This window comes from Amborella trichopoda, chromosome 13, assembly GCF_054954075.1.
Source record: "Amborella trichopoda isolate Santa Cruz 75 chromosome 13, AtrichopodaSantaCruz75HAP2 v2.0, whole genome shotgun sequence".
Taxonomy (NCBI): Eukaryota; Viridiplantae; Streptophyta; class Magnoliopsida; order Amborellales; family Amborellaceae; genus Amborella; species Amborella trichopoda.
The window spans coordinates 775243-797382 of record NC_142348.1 but is presented as its reverse complement, the minus strand read 5'-3'; the positions used below and the strand labels follow the sequence as shown (position 1 = coordinate 797382).

Sequence of the window (22140 nt, the reverse complement as noted above, 5' to 3'; positions counted from 1 at the left end):
ATTGCTCAAGGTTTGAAACCTTATTCCCATTAAGTCGCACGACCAAAAGATGGAGTCCTGTAAATACCGTGGCTTGTTATTCAATTACTTAACTTTTCCATGGTTTTAGGCTTTTAGCTATCTTTAGTTAGTTCTCGCCAAAAAATATAATTTTTGTGAATTCTTTTGAATAAAAATAAATTTCCAAAAACTTAAATTTATACATAAAACTGCCTAAAGGTCCATCAAAGATAATTTCACGACCAAGCTGCTAAATGATGGATAACTCATCATCAAGATTAATTTTATTGAAATAGTGAATTATAATGATAACGACAGCATCCAAACAAACTCGAATAAAATGGTTTTGGAGTAGGGGTGGCAATGGACCCGAACCTGACCCAAGATCCGAGGGGGAAGACTTGATTGGATCCAGGTATGGGTCCAAAAATTGGACCCAACGGGTCGGGTTCGGGTCCAAATCTTGGGTCCGAACACTATTCGGGTCCAGGTCTGGGTCCATTCCCACAATATATTTTTGGGTCCGAGTTTGGGTTTAGTGATTTTGGGTATGGTCGGATCCAGGTTCGAGTCCCATATCATTTTTTCGGTCCAGGTCCGGATGGGTTTCCAACCCTAAATTCAAAAGGTACCTTAATGAAAAAGTTCGTAGAAGGTCGCCATTTTATTTATAAATGACTTTAATTGACCACTTAGTTTATTTGTAGAGGGTGTTAGACCACCATACTGATAATTTTCAATGTTATGTGGAATAAGTTGGTGGAATAAGGTACCACTAAATTCAAGAGGTACCTTAATGAAATAGTTTGTAAAATGTCGCCATGTTATTTATAAATGACTTTAGTTGACCACCTAGTTTATTTGTAGAAGGTGTCCGACCACCATATTGATAATTTTCAATGTTATGTGGAATAAGTTGGTGGCATCTTTCAAAAGTTGGTGGCTTACGTGGGTATGAATGGACAGTAACAAAAAAGAATACAGAAAAAGTCCTTCTTTGGATAACGAGAAGTGACAACTTGTGGCTTTCTAATGGAGAGATGGGTTCGTTTCACACCATGCTCAAATCAATCTTTAACATTTGAGAAACTTGGGTAATTATTAAAACCTATTTTTCAATCTCCCTCCCTCTCATTTTGTTTCATATTAAATGCTGAATCTTGAAGATTTGAGAAACTTGGGTGATTATTAAAAGTCATTTTTCCAATTTCTCTCAAATTGAGATACTAGGGGAGATGGATAAGCTTTGGATACCATGCTAAAAACAAATGGCATCTCTCTCTCACACACACACCACACCACACCAAAAAATGCTTTTCGTTTGCAAAATATCAATATTAGATTTCATTTGCAAGTGTATTTTATTGTTCTAGTTTCTCCAAATTACTAGAACAATACCAGTAATTTGCAATGTATTTTACCTCAAAACATTGTGAAGAAAAAAGAGAATCAGAACTCTTTCCACTCCCATATCCTTAACCCTCCATGGAGAAACTAGAACAATAAAGTACACTTGCAATTGAAATCTAATATTGATATTTTGCATACGAAGCATTTTCTGATTCTCTTTTTTCTTCACAATGTTTTGAGGTAAAATACATTGCAAATTACTGGTATAAAGGTTTCTCCAAATTTGAAGTAGTTTCTATACTTCAAATTACTGGTATAAAGGTTTCGACCAGGTGGGGCCCGAACCGATGTTATCCGCCGATATATCGATGTCTAGTGTGATAATCAAATCAAATATTATTTTTAAAATATAAAATTTTAATGGGCAATATTTGACAAGGGTGAGGTTTATATCAGGCACCCTCTTTGTACTCTACAAGTAAGGCGCTTGCACATATTCTAATTTTGCTAGGAGGTATAGTTCTAGACTTCCAGTATCATAAACTTTATGACAGCTTGAAAATCTATTTTTATTCCTAATTATAAAATTTCAAATTTAAAAAATAGTACAGATCTTATAAATTCATAACACTCGAAAATAAATAGTTTACATAACTCATTAAAACATGCACAATTGATAAAATTTGAAATTCTTTTTCTCATCATATCCATATATCTCAAGGTCAATAAGATCAATTGGAGGGTTTTCCAATATTAGAAAACTCTCTTCTATATGATTTTTGAGGTGCTCATTTCTATAATTTAAGGTTGACAACTTATATAAACATTTTCTTATCAAGAAATGGTTCCAGAAAGGTTCGAAATATATGCATAAATGGTTGGACCAATTGAGGCCAGAACGAATATACGGTGCTATCTATATGATTTTTGAGGTGCTCAATTCTATAATTTAAGGTTGACAACTTATATAAACATTTTCTTATCAAGAAATGGTTCCAAAAAGGTTCGAAATATATGCATAAATGGTTGGACCAATTGAGGCCAGAACGAATATACGGTGGCATCAGCTTATATATATATATATATATATATATATATATATATATATATATATATATAGATAGATAGATAGATAGATAGATAGATAGATAGATAGATAGATAGGGGAAAAGTCTTCCTAACGTCTATAGGCGAAAATGAATAGTGATTTCACCTACCCTCATCACCATCCAAGTTTCATCGTACGGTCACGATTGTTTAATAGTGTTTTATTTTTCATTTTTTTTATATACATCGGAATGACCTGAAATTTGGAGGGTATGTACATCTTTCTGAGACGCATCTAATAAAAATATAAAAAAAAATTATCCGCGAAAAAAAATTGATCAAAATACCTCCGAAAAGTTTCTATGGTATTTTGGTCAATTTTTTTCATATAAAATATTTTTTTATATTTTTCGAAGATTCCTCTATTTTTTATGAATACATGCTCCAAATTTCAGGTCATTTAGATTTATATAAAAAAAAATTAAAAATGAAGCACTACCGGACAATCGTGACCACACGATGAATTTTGAACAGTGATGGAAGTAGGCGAAATCATTGTTTATTTTCACCTATAGGAGTTGCGTAGTGTTTTCCATATACATATATATGGTTTCATCACCAAAAAGAAAATAATAATTATTTTAAATATATTGGGTTTTTAACGGGAAATATTTGAAAAATACAAACAATTTAACTGAAAATGTTTCAAAAATACCAAATATAACATGGTATTACTATATATATGTTTTGGCATATTAAAAAAATGGATTATATACTATTAGAGCTTTTTCATTCAGGAGGTGATAATCATCGTTAGCTATCAATCTTGAAATTGACAGCTTTGTTGTTTTCCAAATTTCAAAAATACATCAAATTGATCAACATTGGCCGTTATGTACCCATTTTTGGCGTTTTCTTGAACTGTGCTTTTGTGATAGAGCACTCCAATAATGTGACCTTTTCTAGTCTCACTTTTTCTTTGATGATAAAAAAAGCATTGTACTGCAAAAACAAGGAACCAGTGGCTTCTCATCATCGTGCTATCCTCATGAACCCACAACATTTTCACTTTAATTTGCAACTTTTTAGACAGTAAACTGCAGTTATTTTGACTGGGAGAAAACATGTTGAGAACTCTGTTGCTATGGCCTCCCTTGACCATGTTGCCTTCTTCTTAACAAAATAAATAATAGATTATATCTTAAGCATGGTCTAAAGGGGCTGAATTTAGGGCCGTTTTACCTGGTTGAAAATCATTAAGGACAGATGGCCTGCTTTGTAATGTACTGCGAAAGGTGATTATTTGAATGTGGTGAATTGGTGCAAAAAAGTGAGTAGGCTCCATGGGTTTATTGATAATTTGGGCTGAAGGACAAGACGTATGAGAATCCATTGGTGTCATTTCAGCATGTTGTTAAAGGAGGGTCTAACATGGCGGAATTGATTGTCTTGCTAAAGGAGGGTCTAACATGGCGGACTTGATGGTCTCTGAGGATTTGATTCATGTATGTCTGTATTGTATTATTCCTTTTTATAACCAATAAAATAAAATAAGTTCGTCAAAAAAATATATCTGTCTAAATCTAAGAAATAGTTCTTAAAATGAAAATAACGGTTGTTATAACGTTAGTGGCTCGCGCCTGTGTTATATATGGGACCTGTACTGCAAAAACAACTATTTTTATTCAATAAAAACAATGCTGGATAATTTGTGTCCGAGTAGGTTGGCATGGGATACGAACCCAGAATGTAATTTTCTAATTTTCTAATTTTCAACACCACGTGATATCGGTAATTCTTGTGATATCGGGTTTGCAAATTTAATAATTAAATAAAAGTAATGCATGGAAATAACAGCTTATTTATAAAATAACAAAATAACGGCCGTTGTTTACACTCTCAGTTTATTTCAGAAATAAAATGCTACATTTTTGGAATATTTTCCTATGACTTTTTTTGGAATATTTTCATCTGCTTCTCCCTTTGTTTTGTCGACTTTAACCTTTTTATGGTTAAGAACCGCGATTTTCTAGATATAACAGTCGTTGCTGTTATAGAACAGATATAACGGTCGTTGCTGTTATATATATTATTTATTTTTATTTCTTCTTTTCTTTTTTTTTCAGATTTTGAGCATAGTAAACGATACAGCCCGATGTGTCTAAATTCAACAGCTAAAAACAATTATGACCTTTTTGTACCAAAAGATAAACAGTCTATTGAGAGTGGTAAAAAAAAAAAAAATGCTCATTGTTTACTTTCTCAAGTGATACTCATGAATTGAAAAAGGAAATTTGTCAAAACACACCTATATTTTTAAATATTTTAACAATTTACTCTATTTCAACTATTCGAACTCGTCGTTACATGCAGTTTGAGTATTTTGAAATTAAATCAAAAGAAAACGTTAACTAGTTCATCACTTGTGTATTTTCATAAATTTCACATAAAAAAAACTTCAATGAAAATGATGACACATGGGATTTAGATTAAGATTGATAGTGCCATAATTTGTGGTAATTTCCTTAAGCCAATATTTCTAGTGAAAGTAAATCATAAAGTGGACCATGAAAACCCACTATAGTTCAATGGACTATGGAAAACTTTGTCACTGGGGTCATGAATGTTCACCAAATCCTTGGACCTTGAAAGAAAGAAAGTGAGAACCAGAGCACCACGCCTTGGTTTCTCTCAATCTACTGCTAGCATTGTGATGCATCATTGTGATAGCCTCAAGGGACTATGGTTTCCTAGCCCATGCAGTACAATAGAACTTATATGCCTCATGCTCTCTCTCTCTCTCTCTCTCTCTCTCAATATATGAATTTCACATCTTCCCCCTCTCTCTCAAAAGATATTAGATTCATATCTTCCCCTAAGTCTTCTTTCTTACTATAATTGGAAAGATGGAGTTTATGGTGATGTTGAGAGAAAAATACAATTCGATTAAACAAATAGATATTCAACAGATTAGATTCTATTAATATCTTTGGAGCTATTTATTTATTTCATAAAGCAAAAGAATCTTTATACTTTTCTCTTACTAGGTATGTAATATAACGATCGAGCACTATTATTCCTTTAACTCACCTTTTCCTCTATCCATATCCAATTGCCCACTTGCTGCTTTTCATTTTAGAGCCGGTTAAAGGCCTGGATTTTCTTCATTTACAAAGAGATATGATAATGATGAAGAGCAGCAGTTCACACTAGAAAATAAATTGCTTTTTAACTTTGATGAGTTAGGACACAATCACTTTTAGTCGTTAAATATGAAATCACGCAACTAAATTTGTACCATTACTGCACTTGAAGTATGAAAACATTTTCCATTGATGAAAAGAAATGATGCACCCTAACTGTCCAACATTATAAATGACAGTTTGGGGTAGTTTAATATATGAAAGCTAACGTTCTTGTTGTATGCAATTCAAGGTACGTGCGGCAGGAGCATTAGCATGAGTGCCCTGCCTCATGTAACACCATGAAGCCCTCTCAAAAATCTATATTTTCCATAGATTGATGACAAAAAATCGTTTTAAAGTATAAATCCCTGCAAATCCATTTGTGCTCCGAAAAAAGGATTTTGAGTTTCCAATATAATAATAACTTCACTTATTTAATTAGATATCTGGATTGCAAGTGGAAATGGTGTTCAAGATAGAGCATTTTTGGGGCTACAAATTATAATTTTTCTTCCAAATCTTATTATTGAGGATTAAGAAGATCCATTGAATTTAGATCCTCAATCATCCAAAATATAGAGAAACGAAGGAGTTCTATTTTTTATTTTATTTTTTTTTTTTGTGGGGGGGGTAGGGGGCACAAATTATAAATTTTCTTCTACAACTTAATATTGAGGATTAAGAAGATTCATTGAATTTAGATCCTCAATCATCCAAAATATAGAGAAATGAAGGAGTGCAATATTTTTTGCTAAAGCCCTGCCGTTGCCAATTATTTTTCCAATAGAAATTACATGGTTTATTTATAGGAAAATTGTTTAATGTGGCCAAGGTCGCTCCTATTACTATGCAGGCCAGAGATCTACACCGTCCAACAAAACCGGGTCCCTTTAGTAATAGTCCTCCAAATAAAAAGTAAAATCAACGGTTTAAATAGTTTCTCCAAAAAAATATCATTTCTAGTTTTTAAAATTTATTTATTTTCACAGACTAATAATGTCCATGTTAAAAGTTATATAGTTCCTAAAAATTAGGAACAAGTTCTATTTAAAAATAAATTATTAAGAGGCCCGCATTTCTAAATGTGAGTCCGTGGCCCGCATGCTAACCGCGTCCTTGTTTATGTACCAAAACGGATGCTAAATGTGAGTGGTGCCCAATGTCATGAGACCTTCTTCAGCTAGGTTTACCTATTTAAGACATGGCTTTTATCACTCTGATGCACATTAACTTCAATAGAAGAAAACTAAAATCCTAATTGCACCCTCTATGTATTTGAAAAGAAAAATATCTCAAGATTGAATAGAAACCGTCAAATTATTAGAAGTTGAGTGTTAAAAAACTCAATTTTCAAATTTTTTCTTTTGATAATAATCATCTAGTTATTTTTATATAGTTCCCAAAAATTAAGATTGAAAATATCCTCCCTAGTAAATCTTTTGACTAAGGGATTAAGTACATATTATGTCCCCGCTCTTGTTTATAAGATAGTACCTCTTTATATTTGCATAGATATAAGCAACTCCATAGATTGTCACATGTTATCATTGCTGAAATCCCTCAAGAATGATGTATGAAGCCCCTCAGCCGTTCACCCTTGATAATGGATGGTTGAGATATCTGTTCGTATTTAGCAAGATATAAACAGGTAGCATAATGAAAAAACGTTGAATAAATATCTCATAAGGCCTCATGGGGAAACAGGATAAGATCTCTTCCTATATGGACCATGAGCAATCACTCTCTCTCTAAAACAGAGCAGAAGTATCTCTGTCTGAACTTCTATAGTCCACTAGAGACCCCATTCAAGTATTGCGGATAACCATTAGAATCTCTCACTCGACTCGACCGAGAACGAAATCTTGTCTCTCTAGACATCTCGTGTCCAAATTCCAAAACGCACTCATTCAGCAATTGCAGGTGATAACACATCTATAGACCCCAAATTCTAAAACACACTCATTCAGCAATTGCAGGTGATAACATATCTAAAGACCCACTGAACAGCTTACCCAACTTCTCAAAATTATTTCTTTTTCTAAAGAAAGGGAATCCAACCATGGCTTCAATCCCTGCAGGTACCCATCTCCATTCCAACCATCCCCCAAAATCCATCCTCAAAAACCCACAAAAATGGAGGAGGAAAACTTCCTCCAAATTTAGCGTACTTTGCCAGTCCATCCCTACACAGTCAGCCCCAAAACCTCCTCCAACCACAGCAACACCTTCTCTCTCTGAACAGCTAAAACCTCTCTCTGAGTCCTTCCTCTCTGCAAAAAACCCATCTCCCCAATCTGTGAGAAAACCCAAGTCCACATGGGTAAACCCCACAAGGCCAAGACCCTCTGTTCTCTCTCTGCAAAGGCATAAACGCCCTGGCTATACCTGGAACCCCCACCTAAAAGAACTCCGGCTCTTGGCGAAGAAACTGGGTGAGACTGAACTCTCTGAAGACGGTTTCAGAGTGGTTTTATCAGAGCTTGGAGAAAAACCCACAAAAGATAATGCTCTATTGATCATGAATTTGTTGAAAACATGGCAAAAAACCCACTTTTTTTTTAACTGGTTGAGGGAACAGGAGGACCTTGCCATGGACACCATTTTCTACAATGTTATGATGAAGAGCCTGAGGAATGGGAAGCAATGGGAAGTCCTTGAGGAACTGGCGATGGAGATGATTGAAAAAGGTATCCAGCTCGATAATGTTTCTTACTCCACCATTATCACCTGTGCTAAAAGATGCAATTTTTTTGATAAAGCCATCGAATGGTTCGAGAGAATGTACAGGACTGGCTTGATGCCTGATGAGGTGACCTACTCTGCAATTCTCGATGTCTATGCGAAATTAGGTAAAACTGAAGAGGTTTTGAGCTTATATGATCGAGCTCGAGCAGACGGGTGGGAACCAGATGCAGTGACATTCTCGGTTTTGGGCAAAATGTATGGTGAAATAGGAGATTATGATGGAATTCAATATGTTCTCCAAGAAATGAGAGGAATTGGGATAAAACCCAATTTGATTGTGTACAATACTTTGTTAGAGGCCATGGGAAAGGCTGGAAAGCCAGGCCTAGCAAGGAGCCTCTTCGATGAAATGATTCGCTCTGGTTTACAGCCTAATGTGATCACACTAACTGCTCTGATTAAGATTTATGGGAAGGCTAGGTGGGCTAGGGATGCTTTTGAACTTTGGGAAGAGATCAAATCAAACAACTGGCCTGTCGATTTCATATTGTATAATACATTGCTCAGCATGTGTGCCGATCTTGGACGAGAGGAAGAAGCTGAGAAGCTCTTTGATGATATGAAAAAGTCGGAGCTGTGTAAGCCTGATAGTTGGAGCTATACTGCAATGCTCAACATATATTGCAATGGTGGGGAAGTGGAGAAGGCCCATGAATTTTTTAGAGAGATGCTAGGATCTGGTAATAAGCTCAATGTGATGAGTTTCACTTGCTTGATCCAGTGTTATGGAAGAGCTAAGAGGTTTGATGATGTTGTGGAGGTATTCAATATAATGGTAGAGAGAGGAGTCAGACCTGATGATAGGCTTTGTGGCTGCCTTCTCTCAGTGCTCACATTTTCCAAGAATGGTGAATTTGGGAGTGTCTTGATTTGCTTAGAGAAAGCGAATCGAAGGTTGGTTCACTTTATTGATATTCTTGATAAAGAGGAAGCAACTCTGGATATGGTTAAAGAAAAATTCAGAGAGATACTTAACGAATCAGTTGTGGAAGTTAGGAGACCTTACTGTAATTGTTTGATTGATATTTGCTGCAATAGGGGTCTCACAAAGAGAGCACATGAATTGCTCTATTTAGGGAACCTTTTCGGGTTGTATTCAAACTTAAACACGAAGACAGAGATGGAATGGTCTTTGAACCTTAGGTCTCTATCAGTTGGTGCTGCATTCACTGCATTTGAGGAGTGGTTGAGGGCATTGATTGAAGGGATTGAACACAACGAGCGGTTGCCAAAGTGCTTTGCTATTCATACTGGTGTAGGAGGGAGAAAGTTGTCTCAAGGGTTGGCTGATTCTCTCTCTTTGCATTTGAAGAAGATGGGTTCCCCGTTTCAGCAGAGCGAGGAGAGAGCGGGGTGGTTTGTTGCCGCGAGAGAGGAAGTGGTCTTGTGGGTTCGGTCTTTAGATTCAAAGTCTCTTTTGGCTACAACATGAAGGGGCATTCAGATGGGAGGAGCAAGATTAAGTTTGTAGATTTCATTTCAAAGCAAAGAGAGGAGGGTTTGGGTGGTGCTGCTTTTGGTTTAACCATTAAACAGAATGAATCAATCTCTGCGGTTCAAAATAGTAAGAGTACAATTGGATTATCAGATTTTCAAATTCCCCTGCTTGGGATATCTACATCGAGAGATGTACTATGCTCATCTTAGTTGCTTAGATATCTAAATCTAGATGTGTACAATGCTTATCTTAGTTGTTCTTTCTAGTTCTTTCCCATGTCTCTGAATTGGTCTTTTAGATCTCATTCGGCTGTTTTGCAGATCAAGTTCATGTTAAACTACCGGCACTTGTATTAGTGTTGAGAACACTTGGTTCTATGGTTCGCAGAACAAATTAGACTATACCTGTGGCATTGTGGCAACACTGTATGTTATCTTCAAGCTTATATAACGGCATCTAAATTTAGAGTTTATTTGGTTTCAATGACAGGCATGATCTCATCTGTTCCCTTTCAGGAATGATAGTCCAGAAGAAGTGTAGGCTCCATGACCTCTATGTTAAATATGTTATTTTTCATACTGTAGCTCTTCTCCTCTCTCTCTCTATCTCTCACTCTCTCACCCACACTGAAAAAGACAAACACAAACAATTGGCATCACCAGCTTGAAAGGAAGTCCACAAATATCTAGACAACATTCTCTAATCTCCATAAACCAGGTAGTCCCTAGAAGGGCACCTAATAAAATAAAGAAATTCTCATAAAATCCAAGTTTGCATGACCACTCAAATCACTTGGGGCTCAACAAAGTGCCCAACAATCTTGTCATTGTAAATGCACCTCTACGTAACCATGTATGAGTCAATCATGTAAACGAGTATGAAGTAGAATAACCCTGAATTGGAGTTTGGTAAATTTAGCTGAAAATACGTACCTGGTTGGGCAAGAGCCCCACCTGATAACTATTCATAACAAAAAGATGCTGCAGATGAATATAATTTGCGGATCTCTTTCTCATGAATGAGTTATCAAAGTGAGAAGGTTAAAATGTGTTTAAGATAACGCACATATTCTTCAACTTTGTGCTTAGTCAAGAAGTAGAGAGAGTGGTAGCTTTTGAGACTGGTGTATAATTTTGGGGAAATTTTGAGCAACACAATTGAGTTTTTTTTCCCCCTTTTATCTCAGATTTTTTTTTTAAACAGCTCTATGAAAACCATCCACAATGATTAAATGCTCAAAATTTAACAAACAGGGAACGTGGACAACAGATATTCCCTTCTAGATTGACATTCCCATCTCTAGAAGTGAGTGAGAGAGAGAGAGAGCCCGGATGGACAGCCTGCATCCCTGTGCGCTCCCTATAACAAAACCCATCAGCAACCTCCTCCAAGAAGCTCCTGCGACCATATTCATCTTGCTTTCTCCATCTCCATTTCTGAACTTTTATTTAACAGTGAGAATGCTCACATTTTCAAGTAAATAGCAAACAAACGGCTCTGGCATTTTCTCAAAAATTTCCCTTCATCCACATCTGAACCCACAAATAAATCCTCAAGGGCCAGGGCCAGGCCCAGAAAAGGGGATGAGATAAATAGCCAATTGGAAGACGGATATCCCCAACTTTGCTATCTTGAAGCCACGTATCAGAGATTTCAGAGGTCCAAACTTGAAAATAATGCGGTCTTCATCTTCTCTCTCTCTCTCGATGGCAGGCAAAAAAGAACCGTCTAGTTAAAGATATTCATATGTATTTACCCGAGGACTTCCATATTCTTCCTTCGAGTGATATTACCATGACCGTAACATCATCATGGTACTTTCGACGGTCCCCTTGTGGTATGTCCAACAACTCATGGAAACCCATGCCTGCTAACATTAAGGTGATCAACATATAATGCTCATAAGATTGATTATTTATTTTGATAATAACAGAACAGGGCTGAAATAACTAGGGCAATCAAGGAAGACTATGCTACAGAAAAGAACCCACATGGGTTATGCATAAAATATTCAGATTTCACCAATAAAATTTGCCATATGTTCAAGGAATCAGGTGATGCTACAATAGAAATTCCAGTTCTTTTGAATTCCACGATACCATCACAATATTCACTGATCTAACCCGAGCTTTAAATGGTTCGAGTTGATAACAACCTGGATGCCACTGGATTAGCATAAACCGAGACCCAGATGGGTCGGGATCTGCTAGACCCGGACCCAACCCACCAGGTATTCGACGCAATCCGACTACCATTTTACATGAATAAAATTGGTCAACTGTGCCCAAATAGGTCCAACTGTCCAAGACTGGAAAACCATGAATCGGCAACAGGAAACCATAGTCCAATTGGGACTATGGAATGGACATGATGACAGTCCGAGAGAGAATGGTACTTACGTTGCGGGTTATGTAGTAGTGGCGGGTACACACACTCTCTCTCTGCTACTGTCCACCACTTAGTCAGACAGTCACTCCATGCCATCGATTAGGACTGTGTCCATAGTCATTGGAGTATTCTTTTTTTTCTATTGAGAAATTTCATATGCTTGTACATGAACTTTCTAAAGTTTGTAATTTGCAGAGACATGAGGGAATACTAATTAACATAAAAAATTACCTGCTTTCTTGGCTGCCCTAAATAGAAGCTCCTCAATCAAGTATTGAGCAGGATCTCCATCTGGAAACTTCTCCATGAAATTTTCAACATGAGAAACCACTTCCTCGTTGCTCAAATACTGATATAGGCCATCAGAGGAGAGGACTAAGAACTGGTCATTTGGACCAAGTCTGTGGTGACGAAGTGAAGGGGAGCAGGATATGTATGGGGCAGAGCCGATGTACTCATTCCGAAACATTTCCAACAATGCATTATTCAACTTTGGCTGCAAAATAATAATTTGCCATTTTGCAAAAGATCATAAGAAAAAGATTAGCAAAAACTGATATATCTAAAGATTAAAGTTTTATACTATAGCAACCACTGCCTATTTCTGGGGTTGAGTTTATTGCCTTTAAGGTTTAAACAATAGGTTTCTTCCTTTAGACCAGCAGAAGAATAGGGTAAGAACATTCATGGGAGCTACTTAGCCAGGTTATTCATTGGGTGGTCTTCAAAACTTTTGGGTTTTCTCAGGAATTTTTTGGAAAAAGTTTCTTGTTATTTACGATAAAATATAGAAAGAGTTAGCAACATCTGAACTACTAGAAAACTCAACAAAGTTCGTTCATGCTATTTTTAATTCATAACCTATGCTTAGAAAAGAAAGTTAAATATAAGGTTGATATCCTTTTAAGTGTAAATTGAAATTCATACACTTAAAAAATTAAAGCATACAGTTATGTTTTAGTTTAAGTACCACTTTATTTCTCAAAAAATGTACAGGAGGAGAAAAGAAGGTGAAATTTTCGCATTATGACTAGAATTTGCTCTCTCTAAAACACTATCGCAGCACTTTTCATGAAATTTTTAAAAGAAATAGCACACACACATGCACACGTACGTGTGTGTGTTTGTGTGTGTGTGTGTATATATATATATAAATATATATATATATATATATATATATATATATATATATATATATATATATATGAAAATGCTGAGGTGAGCCCACAAGTTCATAGCTACATATGAGCTCAATGGCCTAGATTGAATCTAGACCAATCTGACAGCCACGATCTCATTTCGTATTTTAATTTTAATTTTTCTACAAATCTAAATCATGTGAAATTTTAGGCGTGTACTCTTTTAAAATTGAGGAATATAATAAAAATATCAAAAAATTAATTTGAAAAAAATTAAATGGACCAAAATATCCTCGAAATATTTCAAGGATATTTTGCTTAATTTTAAGTGTTTCGAATTATTTTTTTAATATTTTTATTAGGTGCGCTTTGATAAGAAGAATGAACGCCTGAATTTGTAAAAAAAATATTAAAATTCAAATACAAAATGAGGTCGTGACCATCAAATCGACCCAGATTCAATATGGGTCATTGGGCTTATATGTAGTTGTGAGTTAGTGAGCTAGCCTCAGCATTTTCCATATATATATATATATATATATAGTTTAGAACAAAGTATCCTGCTTAAAGGAAAACTGAAACATAAAGGACAACCATTTTTACAGAAAGAGATAACCATGGATACCTGTTTGAGAAATCCAGCCCCAAATGCACGGGTAACCTTTAATCGACCTTTCACCCTGTCATTGACAATGCACTCACTGTCATCAGGGTGTTCTTCTTTGATTCTTAAAACTTCCTGCATATATTATCGATACATCTTAGAAACCAAGTATGAGAACTAGGTAACTCAAAAACTGCATTAATGAAAATGAATAGAAAAGGCTAAGAGTAACAAGACAAGGGAAACAGAAAACCGTTCTTATGATGGCAGTGACCTGTTTTTTTGCACTAATTAAAGTGAATAGAAGTTAGGAGCAACAAGAAAAGGAAAACCATTCTTGTGATGGCACTGACTGAATTTTTTTGCATAGAACACAAGGCAGAGAACAGCACACTCATTTCTTGGCAGGCATGCCTTGATTTGAATATCAATTAAAGGCCAATCTCTAGTTAGGTCTCCCAGATAAATAAAAGGATTTTTCATGATTACAGAGATAGTATGTTCCGAAAAATGCATTCTCACAGGGTCTATGTTCTAGATTCTAGGCAATGTAACTCGGACAATAAAAGCATGAGTTAATTCAAAAGAGGAGCATTTATGGCTAAAGATTCGAGATTAAACTTCAAGAATAGGCAACCAGGATCCACACTGGAACTGTCATCACAAATCAGGCCAGCGTCATTTAATCAGTCTCACTCAACTAGCATCAAAGCCTCATAATCCTTTTGATATGAATACACGTACCTCTTTTACTGTTTTTTTACAAGACTGAGAAGTTGACTATATAACTAGTAAAGTTCAGTGCAACTTCTTGTCGCTTACCGCAGCCAGAACAAATTTTCATTCCTACCATGACAAATTTTCCATTTGATTAAAACCTTCATCACCATCCTTATATTACTCCTTCCTGGTCCACTAATCTTGTGAAGCACACATTCACAGCAATCTGAGTTGGAGAATTCCAAAACTTTAAACGTTATACCTGTCATGCATCTGAAGATGATCGACTCTCCCAAAATTAACCCTCTTGCTACCCTACCTTATCAGATTTAGTCCTCTAATTTAAAGGAACTTCCCAATTTTGATACCAAAAACATGTTATCATGTCAAAATAATGATGGTCCCAACATGGGCCATTGTTTCCAATTCCCCAATCATAAAATCAAACCCAAGGTCAACAGAACTCTAACAAGGTCAAAGCACACATGTATTGGAGAGGTGACTACATATTGCAAGGGTCTTGAATGGACTACAAGGATGCTGGTGTTATATAAACATGTCACAACGACAAAACAATGATGACACCACTAAACCTTAAGTGAGGCACTCAACCTTCAGGGATGGCCCAAATAAAGAGGTGCTTGTTGTCAGCTCATGGGCAGCCTTCTTACCTCACCATTGTTCACCTCGACATTATGCAAATAATTCATGTTTAAAGTTTAGTTCATGTCAGGATGCTCCAAGGCCTTATCATGCATTAGTATTTCTTGAAGTCGCCTTATCTTGCATATGTGTGTAACTTGTAATACATGGTCATTGTCCATGTGTTCTAGATGGTATATTTGTCTAATGTGCATCACGTGAGGACAAGCATGTAGTTGCACATAATACATGTCATCTTAGTTATTATGAAGAGCAATCCAATCCATAGTTACCGGGATCCCCACATAGGTGGCAATCCCGCTTCGGAATCTCACTTCGGCACGCCGGAAAATCGATCTTCAAGGGATCCTGAATTTTTCATTTTGGGATCTTAATCCCATTGTTAGGGATCCCGATTCCTACCGTTAAGGATTTCGATCACAACCTTAAAGACAACAACCAAACTGATGATTTTCTTTATTTACAGCGGGCTGGCAACACAACTATGTTTGGGGTAAATAGCTAGCAACACAACTATACTTTTAATACAGTTGCATGGATTGCTAGCTATAAATAAAGCAGGGTTAGGTTTGTGTAATGTGTCCACCTTATACTATACAACTAAAGCATACCTCTAATTTTACCAGGAGATGGCAATAGTTTAACCTGAAGAACTGAAGGTATTGAGAGAGAGAGAGGGGGGGGAGAGAGGGAGAGGGAGAGGAAGAGATAGTTATAGCATCAACAACCCAATGAGGGGCACCTTCATGCTGGAGTTGTGCCTCTTGCAGATTGAGAGCTCGGCCATTTCACAGTTGAGTAAGAGGAAGGCCTGTTTTGGACATAGTAGCCATTGTTGGTACTGCTTGGTTGTGATTGGTTTAGTTGGTGGGGGCTAACAAGGCTTGCACCACCCCATAAAGACTCCTCACCGCTCATGCCGCTGCCATGAGAATGTGGGCTCGACGTTTGGGTAGGCTCGAAAGCTGAAGCTGACAAGGGTTCTCAGATCTGTGGCTTTGGCTTTGGTTTTGGTTTCTTACCCTCTGCAATGAAGCTCCCAATAAATTATCGCATGGGCCTCGCGTTCTACTCTTTACCTTTGGAAAAGTGTTCTCTTATCTCCTGGGCCTCACGTTCTAGTCTTTGCCTTTAGAGATTGGTTTACATCTTCGACGAAATTTTCCACATTTGCAGGCCTATATAAGTCTTATGGAGGCATACGTGGTGTGAGGCAAATTTGCCCTCATGGAAGCAGGAGCATCTGAGGACCAACATCGAACCTTTTTGGCGCCTTTTTTAGCCCGGTTCCTAAAACCATTTGTATCTTAAGAATAATTACTTACCTGGTTGTATAACATTTTTTGTGACCACTTCACATGATTTTGTACAGAGCACCCAGTCTATGGGATGCCTATTTTTTGCAACCTGCGGATTCTCTCTCTTAATACAAACTTAACAGTTTCAAAATAACTTTACTATGGCTTGAAAATTCATGTTCAACTCTAATTCTAAAATTTAAATTTCGAAAAACAATGTAGATCAAACAGATCAATAAACACTTGAAAATAGACCGTCCAGATAACTTCTTACAAGATGTACTATTCTTAGGACATGAAATTCCTTTTTTTTCTTTATATTAATATATATCGAGGTCAAGATAATTATTTGGAAGGTTTCCCAACTGCAGAATACTCTTTTTTACTGAATTTTAAGGTGCACCTTACTTCCAAAGTATATGATTGCAACTCTATATAAACTTTTCCAATAAAGAGATCCTTACTTTAAAGAGTATATATATTCCTAGATTATACACACTCGTTGAGGTTGGGAGCAAGATCCTCAAAAGGTTGGGATCAAGATCCCAAAGGTCGGGATCAAGATCCCCAAAAGGTTGGGATCTCAATCCCTAACATTTGAGGCTCTAGATCCCTAACATATACATTTTACATATGTGCTTCCAACCACAGAGATCTTCTAGCATTTCACAATCCCCCGTTCAAGATCCTAATCCCCACTCCCAACAACTATGGTCTAATCATCATTCACAAATTAGTTAATGCAATCCCTGAGGGCTCCAACATTCCATCAATAAGAACTATTATTTCGCATCTAGTTCCTAGTTTTGCACTGTCCACATGTTTATACACTATCTTTGATCTACACCAAGTCAAGTTATTCTTTTGTTATTCTTAGTATTTATCATACACAACCCTAAACTTCTCACTTTTAAGTTTTAAATTTTTCCTGTTTCATTGATAACAAATAGTAATTACTATGAAAACCTATGGCTGAGGAAGCCTAATAACCCAAAGCATAGCTTATCATTCTCTAATGTTAGTTGTCAACATTCAACAATAGGACAAATCCACCAAACCAAAGAAATTTTCTCATTAGAAAATCACCCTCGAGGAGGTATAGCTTGGAGAAACCTATCCCTAGAAATAAGATGATGACCAAAAGAGCCTAGCCTACACACATTGAATGTATGAAGACTTAAATCTTGCTTACACTTCCAGCTTTTAATGCATGACTAACAGTAAAGCAATAGATACAAACTGCCAGCATTGGCAAGTTCGCAATATCAATGTCCCATCCCTTTGCTAGATAAAATAAACCACAACTCTCTTTCATCTCAATTCTAAATCCCAGTTACATCCCTTAGCCTGATAAATAGTACCTTAAATCCCATCAAAGTTTATGCAAGGTTAGTGCCCCTTGCCACCCTTGTCTCTCCCCAGCCTCAATATTCCGAGATCTGAACAAACTCCCATCCCTTACTCTACTCAAAATTTCTACAAAATATGATTAGTCCACTTGAAATCTCTAAAGCAGATGTGAAATTGTGAACTTTTCTTTTTTTTTTTTCAGTGTTAAATTGTGACCAATCTTAGAAAGTTGTCTTATATCACAAACCAGGTAGAGCCAAAAAAAGATACTGTTGTATTAAAATAAGTTCCAAAAATACTAAGTCATGCCTTTGTGATTCACCTAGCCAGAGTCAATGTTGGTTGGACTTGTCGCAAGCCTAAGTCCTAAGCCAGCAAACCATGGTAACACATCATAAAGAAAAATGTGCACATGTATGCATATATACAGACCAACCATAGTCTATATCTACAATGCTTGAATTGATATTACTTTGCACCAAAACATAAAGCATTGCTTCAAATAAGGTTTAGTCCTATGACATTAACCACAATCTGTGCGTCAAAATATCAAGTTTGAGAGCTAGTGTTCAGAAAAGAAATGAGACTGCAAAATCAATCAATTTTTCAGTTTTATATTGCACCTAGTTCACCCATTCCAAATCATAAATGTATTTATTCAAATTGCATTGAGCATAAACCTTACTTCTTCAATGCTTGTACTGTGATCCGTTGATAATTGCAGTGCAGTCAATTTCATCGGGGCCGCGGGAGAAGCATCATTTCCCAAGTTCTCATTTCTCTCACTAGATTCGGGGGCCTCTTCAACAATACCCTCTAGTTCTATCACATGCCCTTCTTGCTCTTTTGTCACTCTATTACAACTCTTTGTTTCTGGTTGATATTGTGCTACAATAGCACGACTATCACCCACATTCATTATGTATACATCCTCATCTTTCATCAACATCACCAATAAGCAAGAACCCATCAAAGCAAGCTCAGGATTCTCGTCCAAAAACTTGTCGGTCATTTCTAAATATGCTACCTCAGTTGCTTCAAGTGCTTGCTCAAGAGCCTTCAATATAGAATCATGATCAATTTGACCTGATCTACATCTTCTATGAGTTTTTTTTGGCCTTTCCTCTCCTATCTCAACCTCTACCTTCTCTTTATCCCAATCATGTCCCCAAGGAAACAACTTTCTACGGTTCTCTTTGTGATTGGCATATCCATGCTTAAGCCTCGAGAAAAGCATCGATCTCCCTCTAGCCCTTCTTATGGAAGACTTATATTTCCCCCTCATATCTTCTTGACTCATTCCTTCTCTCTCTAGATAAGAGGCAGTTTTCGTTGAAGCATTAGAAGCACGTTTATGACGCATGAATATATTGTCTAAACTGAAAGTAAACCTATTGGATCCCCAAATTTCGAAGCCATCTTCGTCTTCCTCAGCGAGCAATTCACGGAGAGGCCTGCCTTTCCTTATATTACTTTCATCTGGTTTTTGCAATTCAAAGGTTACTCTCTTTGCCAAAGACCCAGAATGCGGCAAACTAATGGGCTCCCCACTCTCCCCAAGACCACCACTACCACATACTGCATTTTCTCTGTCTTCTTGCATCTTTCTATGAGATCGTTGCTCAGTGTTACCATATCCAGCAAGTTCTCTCTCTTCCACCAATTCATTAGACTTCTCCTCAAAACCATTATAGACTTTTCTACATGTTGGCGTAGTTGAAAGCAAATAGTTCTTTTGATTGGCACCTATCGCAGTCATATTTCTCTTCTCATCGAATTCATTGACGAGTAGATTGGAATTCCTCTCTCTATCTACTTTATGAAAATCTGAAGTTGGATTCAGATCATTACTCGGGACAATTGAGCTTTGCACTTCAATTACTTCACTGCTAGCCATACCAGCAACCAAATCGTCAGCCCGATCGCCACCCGTGGCAATTGAGTTTTTCTCTTCGTCAACATCAGTTACAGTTGATTCTCTTTCTGAATTTCGGTTATCAGTGTTCAAATTCGGATTTGGCTCCTTACCTTCTACTAGTACATTCTCTACCACTCCATCTGCAATTTCTTCTTGTCTATTCCATAACAAACCTTCGAGCTCATTGAAAACCGCCTTATAAAGATTACCCAGGAGAAAATCAGGAGCATCAGGACCATTGAAACCATCATAGATCCCAATAAATAGCCATCCATGCTCCTCGGATACGACCACATGAACCCTATCTTCCCCGGCTTTTCCATGAGCCCATTGAAGATTTTCATTCTCTAAATCAGTGTTAAACCCCATATATATGTTGGGGTCATTTATGTTTGGGCAATTTTCTTTCCCACTATAACATTTCCTAAAGGGTTGCAACCCCACAAAGTTAAGGACAGGAACCACCCATGGCCTCTGTCTCTCTGAGAAGCTCCTCTGAAAAGCCTTTCTCACACTAGAAAGACCCTTCCGTCTCGCACTAGAAAATCCCTTCTTTTTGAGGTAAAGACCACCCAAAGGTGCAGAGAAATGAATCCCATCATTGTTATCAAGAGGACCCGAGACTGTTCCTCTCTCTAGCGGCCCAGACATGAAACCTCTTTCTAAAATACCAGACATGAAGCTCCTATCGACATTTCCAGAGAAACACATCTCTGGGTTCTGGTGCTCAAGCCTTGGAACGGGTTGCAATGGCAGCGCACTGAAAGATGAGGTGCTCTCAAAACCAGTGACCCAAAAATTGTGGTTTTGGTTAATGGAGCCATGACTGAGACTCTTAGCCTGGTTTTGGAGTTGGTTTTCATTCAAAAGTGATGTTGTTCTTGGGGTTGAGGTGTTTGCACTTACTGATGCTCCAGAGATGGATCTGAAGGTGGTTTCAGTAAAACCGCCACTTCTGGTTTTTGGGTCTTCCTCTTCCTTTTCTTCTTCTTGTGAGCAAAACCTCTGAGAATTTGACGGAGAAAACGTCTGAGAATTTGATGCGGAAAATCTTTGAGAGGTTGAGCCCGGTAAAGGAGGTCTTATGTAACAGAAGGAGTGGCCAAGAGCTTCATCTAGTGGCCCTGAGAAGATGGCTTCATGGTGGTTAGGGAAGGAGGTTTTGGAGGGAGTGAAGCAGGGGAGAACCCTGGATATTCCGTTGCCCATCACATTGGGTTTTTAGAGAGAGAAACTTCTGGCCTTTAAATCATTGGCTGCGTGGTTTTGGGGCTCACTCTCTATCTATGATCACTGAGTTTGCTTCCCTTACACCTGAGAAAGATGACTGTGAAGGAGCTTCCGTTATTTTTTAGTGGTTTTCTGGTTATTTCAGACAAGAGAGAGAGAATTTATTTTGAAAAATTGATGAGAGAGATGAAAGGAGTGGATTTAATTTGAAAATGAGAGGGCGAGTGTGTGATGAATTTTACTTTGAAAAATAAGAGAGATATGAAAATGCCCCTCAAAAAGAGTATAACTTTGTTGATATGCCCATTATGCTCTTCACAAAGACTTTATAAAATTCTTTTTTTTGAGATTTACCGAGAGAAAAAGCTTATATAAGGATGCAACTTTAATTATAGAAATAAATTTGTATTAATCTATATCATTTTTATTGTTTGGAAAAGAAAGATTTGATGTTGTTTTCAAAGATATAATATTTTTTTATATTATTTTAAAACATAAGTTAAATCTACATCATCCAATTAAAATGAACAATATGAAACGTTACAACTTTACTTTTACGATTAAAACTACGTTTTTATATACATAATACCCTCTATTGAGAGAGAGAGAAGAAGGCATATATGTTGGTTGTGCCGTCTCTTGTGATAATGGGTGGGCTTGTGAAGAACCTCCCTCCAAGTGTATAACCAAATTTTTATTTTTGCACTCTCTCTTATACTTTTTATCAATGTCCATAGAAATCTAAAAGCAAAACCTTGAGACCTACACGAGCTTTGCTTGATGCTTTGGTAAGTGATGAGTTGACTGAATTGGCTCATTCGTCCTCGTTTCTTAGTTTCTCTGTATTTTTCTGTCTCCGTATTTCTCGTAGACTTTTTCAATTTCCCACTTCCCCCACCAACCTGTTTTTATCAAAACTTGACTTTATAATCACTGGTTGCTTGCCAATTTCCACCACGATGCTGCCAAGCTCTTACCAACTTCCTCATGGGCACTGTCACACTAGTGCAGGTTGGTGCATAGTCCCAACCCAGCTTGAGTGGTTATTGTAGATGGAATGGAGCT

General features: G+C 36.9%; 2 protein-coding genes across 2 annotated transcripts; one reads left to right on the top strand and one right to left on the bottom strand.

Annotated features, from left to right (window-relative positions):
* Positions 1-6183: 6183 nt before the first annotated feature.
* LOC18437428 (pentatricopeptide (PPR) repeat-containing protein) lies at positions 6184-10233 on the top strand. Its single transcript, XM_088856085.1, has one exon. The coding sequence runs from the start codon at positions 7642-7644 to the stop codon at positions 9757-9759; it is 2118 nt and encodes a 705-aa protein (XP_088712211.1). The 5' UTR covers positions 6184-7641; the 3' UTR covers positions 9760-10233.
* A 275-nt stretch (positions 10234-10508) lies between these two features.
* On the bottom strand, positions 10509-22140 carry PLL1 (poltergeist like 1). Its single transcript, XM_006847635.4, has 4 exons — positions 18613-22140; positions 13918-14031; positions 12385-12649; positions 10509-11632 (listed from the first exon to the last, which is right to left on the bottom strand). Exons 1-4 carry the CDS (start codon positions 21052-21054, stop codon positions 11508-11510), a joined length of 2946 nt encoding a protein of 981 aa, XP_006847698.2. The 5' UTR covers positions 21055-22140; the 3' UTR covers positions 10509-11507.

Bases quoted from the DNA above. Each gene is read 5' to 3' on its own strand.
- LOC18437428 (XM_088856085.1), top strand. From the start codon at position 7,642: ATGGCTTCAATCCCTGCAGGTACCCATCTCCATTCCAACCATCCCCCA.
- PLL1 (XM_006847635.4), bottom strand. From the start codon at position 21,054: ATGGGCAACGGAATATCCAGGGTTCTCCCCTGCTTCACTCCCTCCAAA. The intron at 14,032-18,612 runs GTAAGGTTTATG...TAATATATGCAG, and splicing joins ACAGTACAAGCATTGAAGAA to GAAGTTTTAAGAATCAAAGA. The intron at 11,633-12,384 runs GTAATTTTTTAT...TAATGTTAGCAG, and splicing joins TAGGGCAGCCAAGAAAGCAG to GCATGGGTTTCCATGAGTTG.